This window comes from Uncinocarpus reesii, genomic scaffold, assembly GCF_000003515.1.
Source record: "Uncinocarpus reesii 1704 scaffold_4 genomic scaffold, whole genome shotgun sequence".
NCBI classification, from domain to species: Eukaryota; Fungi; Ascomycota; class Eurotiomycetes; order Onygenales; family Onygenaceae; genus Uncinocarpus; species Uncinocarpus reesii.
The window spans coordinates 2,407,735-2,416,978 of record NW_003052497.1 but is presented as its reverse complement, the minus strand read 5'-3'; the positions used below and the strand labels follow the sequence as shown (position 1 = coordinate 2,416,978).

At 49.0% G+C, this 9,244-nt stretch overlaps 5 protein-coding genes across 5 annotated transcripts in view; 2 read left to right on the top strand and 3 right to left on the bottom strand.

Moving 5' to 3' along the window:
- The window catches only part of UREG_06954 (uncharacterized protein), a gene marked incomplete at both ends in the record, with an annotated part of 1,402 nt that extends 318 nt beyond the window's left edge, over positions 1-1,084 (top strand). Inside the window, 2 exons of the mRNA XM_002583941.1 lie at positions 86-502; positions 564-1,084. Of these exons, the coding sequence (XP_002583987.1) occupies positions 86-502; positions 564-1,084 (938 nt within the window). The remainder of the gene's footprint in view (positions 1-85; positions 503-563) is intronic.
- A 497-nt stretch (positions 1,085-1,581) lies between these two features.
- On the bottom strand, positions 1,582-2,879 carry UREG_06953 (nicotinate-nucleotide diphosphorylase (carboxylating); the record flags this gene model as incomplete). The annotated part of the gene is made up of 4 exons (XM_002583940.1): positions 1,582-2,173; positions 2,260-2,400; positions 2,479-2,534; positions 2,724-2,879. 4 exons carry the CDS (start codon positions 2,877-2,879, stop codon positions 1,582-1,584), a joined length of 945 nt encoding a protein of 314 aa, XP_002583986.1.
- Positions 2,880-3,315: 436 nt separating this feature from the next.
- Positions 3,316-5,394, bottom strand: UREG_06952 (uncharacterized protein; the record flags this gene model as incomplete). Its single annotated transcript, XM_002583939.1, has 3 exons — positions 3,316-3,851; positions 4,392-4,825; positions 4,865-5,394. 3 exons carry the CDS (start codon positions 5,392-5,394, stop codon positions 3,316-3,318), a joined length of 1,500 nt encoding a protein of 499 aa, XP_002583985.1.
- A 665-nt stretch (positions 5,395-6,059) lies between these two features.
- UREG_06951 (conidiation-specific protein 10) lies at positions 6,060-6,396 on the bottom strand (the record flags this gene model as incomplete). Its single annotated transcript, XM_002583938.1, has 2 exons — positions 6,060-6,176; positions 6,247-6,396. 2 exons carry the CDS (start codon positions 6,394-6,396, stop codon positions 6,060-6,062), a joined length of 267 nt encoding a protein of 88 aa, XP_002583984.1.
- A 1,780-nt stretch (positions 6,397-8,176) lies between these two features.
- On the top strand, positions 8,177-8,977 carry UREG_06950 (uncharacterized protein; the record flags this gene model as incomplete). Its single annotated transcript, XM_002583937.1, has 4 exons — positions 8,177-8,456; positions 8,506-8,672; positions 8,759-8,763; positions 8,806-8,977. 4 exons carry the CDS (start codon positions 8,177-8,179, stop codon positions 8,975-8,977), a joined length of 624 nt encoding a protein of 207 aa, XP_002583983.1.
- Positions 8,978-9,244: the final 267 nt, after the last annotated feature.

Genomic DNA, 9,244 nt, shown 5'->3' with positions numbered 1-9,244 from the left:
TCGTCTAAAACCTTGACGAACAAAGCCCTAACAAGCAATTGCTGTTATGTACCAACAGAGGACTCATACTCCGTTACCCGCACAGTGGATGGCCGGCCCTATTTCCTCGCTCTCACTGACACGGCGGGTCAAGAAAGAATATCGTGGCTTATGGGCAGCATCAAACATAAGATCAGACGCGTTCCTTCTATCTACGACATTACGAACGCCCCCACTCTCGATGCTCTGGATTATTTCATGGACATGATCGACCTAGAAGCAGAAAATAGGCTAGAGAACAATCAGCGACTGATTAAACAACTGGGGAGGAGAAGCTCAGGGAAAGAGCGGGTTGCGGTGGGCATGGCTGCACCCGTGACCATTGTCGCTGGTAATAAATGCGATCTTAAAGACGCGCGAGTCGTTAGCGCAAGACAGGGTTTAGAATGGGCTCGGAGACGCGGGTGCGGATTCATGGAGACCAGCGCAAGGGAGATGGTAAACATTGAGGAGACTTTTGCCCGTAAGCCGGTTCTTTACCTTCTTTTGTTTTGGATTCAGACCTGCGGCTCACGCACTGATAGTGATCGTGCGCCGCGTTGTCGAAGCACGTCGCATCCATTATCTGCAACAATTCCCACCCAATATGCAAACTTCTCCGCCACAGAATTCGCGGCCGCCGATGGAGCGGACAACGTCGCAACTCATTGCGCACTCACATACTCCTCCTTTGACAGCTCACGAGCGAGCTTTAAGCGATGCTGTCTACCAGAGCCAGCACGATTCCTCTCAGAAGCAATGGCTCGGTATAGGGAGGGCCCTGTCAAAACGGATAGCGAAAATACGAAAGAACAGTGACACTCCCCCCTCTAATAGTCAGACACCAGCACGACGAAGGCAATCACAAGCAGAATCTTCCGCAGGCAGCGCAGCAAAGTCTTCCAAAAGAAGATCATCCACTGCACGAAGCAAGGTAAATACTGCTGACGTGCCACATGAAGCACATCAAAATGAGCCCAACCATTCTCGGGGTGATAGTCATCAAGCGCCGGAGAATGGAAACCCGGAACGCTGGTGGAAGCGACTTAATTGCGCTCGAGCTTGATTATTTTATTGTTCATCATAATGTTTAATGTGTGTCTCTTTCACTTGCTGCCCCTGTCATTGTCCAATTTTGACTGTAACTCACTACAAGATCTAATCTTTGCTTCTGAAATTCCTTTATTTCTATTATGAAGTGTTTCCTTTCTTGATATACCCCGTTTTGCGTTTTACAACAATATTAATAGTCCTTGAGCAGGACGGATCGGTGTCATTATATCCTTGGGATATGTTGCTAAATTCATGACTGGGAAATTTTTTTCGAACCATTTAACCTCGTTCAATTATTGGTCTTTATGACCGTTGATCACCTCTCAGTGACAAGATGATATTTCAGGCCGTTTTGGATTGAGGACACTTGGTGTTTTGATAATCATGACAGCCTGAGATAATATGAATTCTTTTTAATTTTATTGGCATTGTGTGTCGACGCATGTACAGATTTGAAACCAAAGCTTCCACTCCACCTCCTTCAGAATCACCCTTACACATCTCTGACCTTCAGCTTAACATAACCTTTAACGAGAAATCAATAATGCCCACGCCCTGATGAATGCTACTGGTTGACAGGATATCAACATCCTCACAAGCAAAGTCGGCCACATTGTCTTCCCTCAACCCCCCACTAACTTCCACCAGGAAGCTTCCCCTCGGTTTGCCTTTGGCATCCCACTCGTCTTTCAACTGCTGCGCAGCCTCACGCACGCCTTCTGGCGTAAAGTTATCCAACATCACAATATCCGCGCCAGCACCAATAGCCGCATTAGCCTCCTCAATGCTGCGGCATTCGACCTCTATCTTGACAGCGAACCCACCAGCCGCTCGAGCAGCATCGACGGCGGACGGAATCGCGTCTGCAATGGTTATATTCTCGCCGCTAGCAGTGTGGGACGCCCGATCCTTATTATAACATGCCCAGACGTGGTTATCCTTCAACATGGTCATCGAACTGAGGTCGTGACGGTGTGGATCAGCACCGCCTACAAGAATGCCGTACTTTTCGACGAGCCTGAATCCAGGGGTGGTCTTGCGAGTGCCTGCTAGGATGCCGTTCCACCCATGATATCGCAGAATACTAAGCAGGGATGATGTTCTGCGCCAAAAGAAAAAAAGCAATTAGATTAACGTAAAAAAGCCGGCAAATGAAGAGGGTTGGGGGGGGGAGGTGGAAAAGCGTACTTTGTGGCGATTCCCGAGCAGCGAGCCAATATGTTGAGCGCAACTCGTTCCCCGAGGAGCAATTTTCGCATAGGGCCTCTGACTATGGCGCAAACTGTAATCGGTTCGATTTTGTCTCCTTCTTTGACTTTCCATTCGACGCTGTGCGAATTGATATATCAGCTATACGTCATTGAAAGCGAGTCTCCATGGAAAAGCAGTTTGAAGAGGAAAACATACGTGCAGCCTAGTTGCGCAAAAACCTCATTGAAAAAGGGAACACCAGCTACCACTCCCTAAACAGTCGGTACAATTAGTAAAAGATATGTTTTTTCGGTTCCATTAGCTTATTTATGGATAGTTTCCCCGCACGAAGGGACAATTGGAGAGTTATTCAATGTCAATTGAAGAGCAGTCAACATGAGAAATATCCCCAGCCTCCGATAGAAGCTAATAGATCACAGATAAAAGGGGAGAGATCGCACATTACTCTTGCCCAGCAACTTTGCCTCGCCCTCAACCTCCCCAACCACGAAGCCGCCGTAATCTAAACTCGGACAATCCTCTTCCAACCAAGCGGCAATCATACGCTTATAGGTCAACGGTAGGAGATGGCCAAGGTCGCCGTGCTGAGCAGCCATGACGTCGTTTCTCTATTGCTGCGCGTTTGGTCTCTGCCCGGGTTGCGGTATGGGCGACGAAGGCGGGGTTGTGTTGTGGCAAGGTCGTTTCCCTGCAAAGCGAAAGGCGCAAAGAATAGAAAGGAGGAATTGCTTCTTAATGTAGGGGGAGGATGGAGTGGTTTCCAAGCCGAAATCTGAACGGCAGCAGCTCGGGAGTCCCAGAAGAGAAACAGGAGATCAAGCTGGAAAATCCCCAAATATTCCCGAACATGTCGCCAAGACAACTTTCGGGATTCGGGAAATCAGCACTTCTAGAACAACCTTAATTTCGAGCCTCGCGATGAATAAAAGTTTATTTCGAGCTCTGGGAAATGCATCACCGTCTCTTCTGATAGATATAAACGTGTGCTTTGTACCTGATGATATATATACATCAACCCCATCGCCAGAGACATCACATCGCCTTCTGATTATCGCTTCTCATGCTCATCAATATTGTAGCCGCGCAGCGATGACAGATATAATGCACTCGTGTCGGCTCCCTCGATATCACGGGACAATATTGTTTTTTGCCACAGGTCTTTGTGCGAACAAAAATCGTGTGGTCGCAAGAATGTTGATTGTAAAGCTGCCGACACATCGTGGGGGTTGGTGGGTCCCGAGATCCGTGAATGACTGGGGGCTCGGAGTGACGAGCGCTATTCGGTTCAGCTGAGCGTGAGCCTCTGCTCAGCGTGGTTCGATCTTGTTGACCGTATGAACGCCGGAATAGCTGGATACGGCGAGGATTGAATTGCGCATCAGCTACCAGGATCGCGAAGATTTTCGACAGAGAGCTTCGGACAATTAACGGTTTTAAGACACGTTTCCTGCGAGGAAGCCCTTTACAACCCGCCGATGAAAAGCTCGGGCCAGTACAGCTTGTACTCGTATTGACTGTTTGCTTTCGTGCTTGCTCTTCATCCTCGGAAGGCGAACTCGGAGCAAATACTTATATCCAGCCTGCGACAATCTTGTTCCAATAGACAATAGCAAGAGAAGTTGTCAGAAACAATGAAGATCCATCGATAGCTGAAAGGGCAGGCGCATTGTGTTCATCGCTTGTACTCTGTTACCTTGTCCGATCTAGAGGATTTTGGAATCTCGAGAGACTAAACGAATGGATGGCACCCTGATGCACGGTTTGCATCTTTTTTAGCGCAGCGTGCTCTTTGCTCAGCCATTCATGCAACTTCATCGAAAGTGGATGATGATGAAAGAAATATGCCTGCTTTCAGTAGAGTAGGGGAAAATCAGAATGGTCCTTTATTTTTCAAAGATTATCCACTTATTAATAGGATGGTAAGTCCTGTGCTCAACCTCAACCAGTACAAAGCGGGCAGGGACCGGACGGTGTGTAAAAGGCCTTCTTGTCAAAGTAGGACTCCATACCTCGTATTGTCGGCTCGGTGAGGACTGGAGTCTATTGCTTCCATGCTTTGTACAGTGACCTTGCACCCCAAACTTGACCTTTTTTCAAAAGGCACATACCTCTCCATTCCGGCTTGTTTGGAGCGTTGACATAACGACTAGGCTCTACACAGAACCCTGACCTCGGGCCACGGGCTGGCATTCCACGCACTGCGGGCACATTGATATACTTCCCAGTATAGAACTGAAAGGCGGGCTCCGTGCTATGGACCTCGAGATGAAGGCCCGTTGTCAGATGTTTGAAAGAAGCAAGGAGTTTCATGGGGCGAGTTCGAGTGTCTAAAGGGATCGACGACGGGTCGGTATCCATGACGAAACAATCGTCAATATCCGGAGACGTCTCGCTCAAGAAAAACGGTTTCTTGACTTCTGTTGCAGTGTAATGCTCAATCGTACCGGTGGGGATACCCTCAGGGTCTGTAGGGAGGTACTTATCCGTTTCCAGTACAGCTTCGGTCCCCTCAATCGTCGGACATTCACCAAGATTGAAGTAACTGTTTGTTCAATGTTAGGCTTGCTTCTCCTTGAAAAACTAGGGATAGTCAACTTTCCTATGATTCGTTACCCCAACGACAGTCTCTTCGCACTCATCGCCCACAAACTCGACTTCATAATCGACCTCCAGAACAGTTTTCTCCGGCTTACCCTCCTCTACTTCCTCAGTGGCAGAGTACCAAACCCTCAGCTCGACTGTCCCGGGGTATCCTTCGTCACCATGCCTGCTCAGATATTTGAACTCAAAGCCTTCCCTGTCATGTTTCTTCACGGTATTCGGACCGTCAAAAAGTTTAGCATTCCATCCGTCTCTTCCTCCATGAAGGGAGTGGGGACCTCTTGCAGTGGTCACTTTGTAGGATCTTCCATTAACGTTACCAATGGTCGCGTCCTTTAGCCGGTTAGTAGTGCGGCCGATGGTAGCTCCAAAATAGGGAGCATTGTACTTTCGATACAACTGCTCTGTAGGAAAGCCAAGCACGATGTTATGGCCGGCCACGCGAAACTCTTGGACGATAGCACCCAGCGAAAGGAATCTGAACGCCGCCTTTTCCTCCAACGGAGACATCGTGGGGACGAGCTGTGTTCAATACAGAGTATAGCTCTGGGGGGTAGACTCCGAAACGGGCAGTTCAATCAACAGCAGAGCTTTTTGGTTAACTGATTATCTGATGCGGTTACCTGGCAGTGCCTGTGTGTTTCGCCAGGTCTTTTGGCCGTGTTGGTTGCTTGTTGATCACTCCAGGGTTGGATCTGATGTCACCATCTCCTTTCTGTTTGCCCTGTTTGCACCCACGTCCACCTCCAACTTGCGCTTGCCAACCTCGTTCCATCTGAGACGGGCCGACATTGGAGCGGATTTGAGAGGCATGCTTGACCACACACGGAATATGGACTGTACTACGAAGGTCGCCGCCATATGTTTTGGTCCTTCAGTATAGGGGCCTCTCCCAAGCCGCGCTGCTTAGCGGTCCTTAACTTGTAGGGCTGCAGAGACCAACCCCCCTTACCCCCGCAAGATCACCCCTAAACTCAAGCCTACGAACGCCCGAAAGTGTGAATTCAAGGGGACCAATATTTATTGCGGCGGCCTCCGTAGAGGTTTGGAATATACATATGGTACAAATTGATATTTCATTTGTTCACATCTGCTTGCTGCGCTGGTTGAATACCAAACTCAATCCGTCATTGCGAAATCACAACACCATCGTGCACACATCCTAGATCGGCAGTTTAGGAGCTTCCACCACCGCTGGCAAGCCCACCTTTGTGGCCTGCCTCTTTTGCGCGTTCGCTTCCTGGCTCAAATGACCCGCTCGAAGCATGACCTCCCTTCGAGGCAATTTCGCGCTAGAAGTATAACCGTTAGCAGGAAAGTTATGATATCAATTGGGCAGAACGAGACGGGGGAAGAACGCACTTGTTTATCAGGGTCCATGCTGGCAAACCCGCGGTTGCTTGTGTCTCCGCTTGATCCTCCATGACTAGCCTGCCCGCCTTTCTTTCCGATTTCAGAAACCTCTTCTCTGGGGCGGTTGGCAAAATTGCCGGGATTGGTGTTGTCGGTCATGTTGATCAGTGTTTTGTTAACGAAAAGGGAATGTAGAGAATGGTTCAGGTATATGACAGGCTTGTTGGCTTCTTTCAGAGTCTTTTGTCTCGTTCTGATGTAGCAAATATAAGCCCCGGAGTCTCAGAATTGCAGGGCTTTATATAGACGTCGCTGAAGCTAGCGCCTGGCAACTATTGCAGCGCCCCTGACGTTACCCCAGTGGAAATCTTGATTTGACCACAAGAAGAAATCCAGGCCAGATGGTTTCCGATTGGGTTGATGCCTTCAAGAAACCACCAGGCCAACTAAATGCTCTGGGGAATATGACATGCGCCAAGAATCATGGAGTGCGAAGCTGGGTTCGAATTCGAAGCTCATCAATGGCGAAGATTGACCTTCTGGCAACCAAGAAACAGCTCAAATTCGCAACTTCCACGGCAATGTCCTGTCATAGCTATTCGTCGTTGTCGCCACCGCGAGCGGAAGTCTGCTGTTGATCCAAACTAGATATCGCAGAAACCGTCATTGGGACCTAGCAATTGAAGCCATGAGGTTGCACAACGAGGATTATGCGGTTTCGTCACAATCATCTGATTTTGGCAAAGGTGTCCCATTACCAGTTGGGCCAGGGAAACATAGCAGCCTGCAAGGACTTACACGTCCATAACAGTCCTGGGTTCCTGCAACTTGCAAGTAAGAAGAGCAAGGTTGGTAAGATAAGTGACAACGTTGCCCAGCACTAGTGTTAACATGGACAAGGAGCATATACTGATAAATGGCAGATTTTGTGAATTTCATGTTTCCCAGTGGTTACGCCGGTACGGGGGAAATTGGGACTCTAAGCCACCCTTCAACCGGCAGACATTGCACGGCCTTTGATTGATAGTAGACTGCAAGACTTCAGGGGGTACCGTCAAAGTAGACAAAACATGCCCACAATGGTTAGATGATATGGTCAACGCGGAGAGATTCTCACTCTTCCCGAGCACAGCCACCTCCCATCACTAGACGCGTCGGATGCAATGACAACTCAGGGGTAAGTTCACTCTGAACAGGATGGAAGCCACCGCGTGTACGCAGAGGTACTCGCGGCCGACCTGGCCATGGCCCGATCTCAAAGCCCTGCACTGCCTCGTGAACTGAAAGGACGTTGCTCATCATGCGCTACAAGGCAAGACTATGGATGCTTGGGACAGGAGGAGCTGGGGACGGGAAATATGCGCTTTGACGAAACCTTCAGCTGGATTTAGTGAGCAGTTGGGGAGGGTTTTGGCGAGCAAAGCCCTAACTCAATAATGAGGACTGAGCGAGTCTGGCAATCAATTATTTCCTCGGATGCGCAGAGAATGACTTCCGTCACAGAAGTTGTCATAGAGCAAAAGGCTCAGATCGCGACAGTTGCCGCCCAGTGATGTAACTATCATTAATCCATTCATTCCTTCTTCCAGCTACGAAATCCTGCGAACACAAGCTACGCTGTTCAACTAGTTAGCCCCAATCCAACTCCCCGGGGAGCGGTGAATCCCAGGTTCAGTTTGTTGCAACTCTTACAGTGCTAGTGATAGACGCGTGCGTTATTTTCCCCAGGCGTACATACAGATTCGTGTTGCTTGCTTGCTTCACTGACTCCATACTCAACTTCCGCTAAAAGCCGACCGGGTAAGTTATGATGTCTACCATTTGTAAGGAAGGGAACTTCCAGCTAGCGGTCAGGTTATATAAACTCCTTTGACGGCGGTTTACCCCCTTGCTCAGACCAACATAAGACACCAATTTGCTTATCTGGTTAGTTTCAATCATGTGGACGAGACGTCGCAAAGCATTACCGCATGACTACTGGCCAGATCCAGGGCCGATATATTGTTGGCTTTGCGGTGAAACTTTAGAGCTTGTAGATGCGTGGGCAAAAGCGACGCCACCTCCATTCATTTGTGACAGACCCGAATGGGAGGAAAGTTGGCGGAAATCGAGGGAAAATCCAAGGGCGCGAAAGCACAAGTTCTCTCTTTACATGAGAGCCTCTGATATCAATTTCCAGTTCCGTGAGCCCTTGACATGGCTCGGATTATTTCGGATCAGTATGTCCGCACGCACACCCAAGTACTATCTGACTTCTGCTGAATAAAGGCGCAGTTGTTTTGAGCAAGGAGGACAACAAGTATCTCCCCCGTGGATATCACCTCTCAGGAATTGGATACATGCCAGGTGCACGGATTCCGGGGGATTATGTTCTTGCAGGCCGAGATCCAGGCACTGCGTGTCTTGGAGCTGGGAGGCAGAATTCGGAAACGCTTGTAAGATGACAGAGATTGGATAGGGCGGGTTTCAGCCAGATTGAACCGAGGGATGGGTAGAATTCGTGGCGCTCATGGTTCTGTAGTTTGGGTAAGGATTTGAGCAGGGCTATTGTAAACATATGGGCTTTAGGGCAGTTAGGGAATACCTGTACATCCAACTCGCCGTTCCCTTCATTATGCTCATTCGCAATGTTCAATCGCGGCGACTGCAGCCCTTCCGGGACCTTCTGGAGCTTCTCAATCTCTTCCTCCTTTTCCGAATTAACGTTACTCAAGTCCTGGAACCCCAGCTCCTGCGGTAGATACGTGGGGTGCGGCTAAGGGTGTAGCCGTTAGTCACAGGATGCGGTACTAGCCTCGAAATTTCATTGGTGATGGAGGTGCATTTTTCTTCAGGACTGGAGCCTCCAACCCCCTTGCGAGCATCTGATTCTGTCTTCGCTCCCACTGGTGTTTGCCCTTTTAAACGAACCATGGAAACTGCAAGCATTTATATTTTGAGCTTTATTAAGAGATCAAGCAACATCAAATCTTGTAATTAGTGACGTCGTCTTGGCCAACATTGTAGG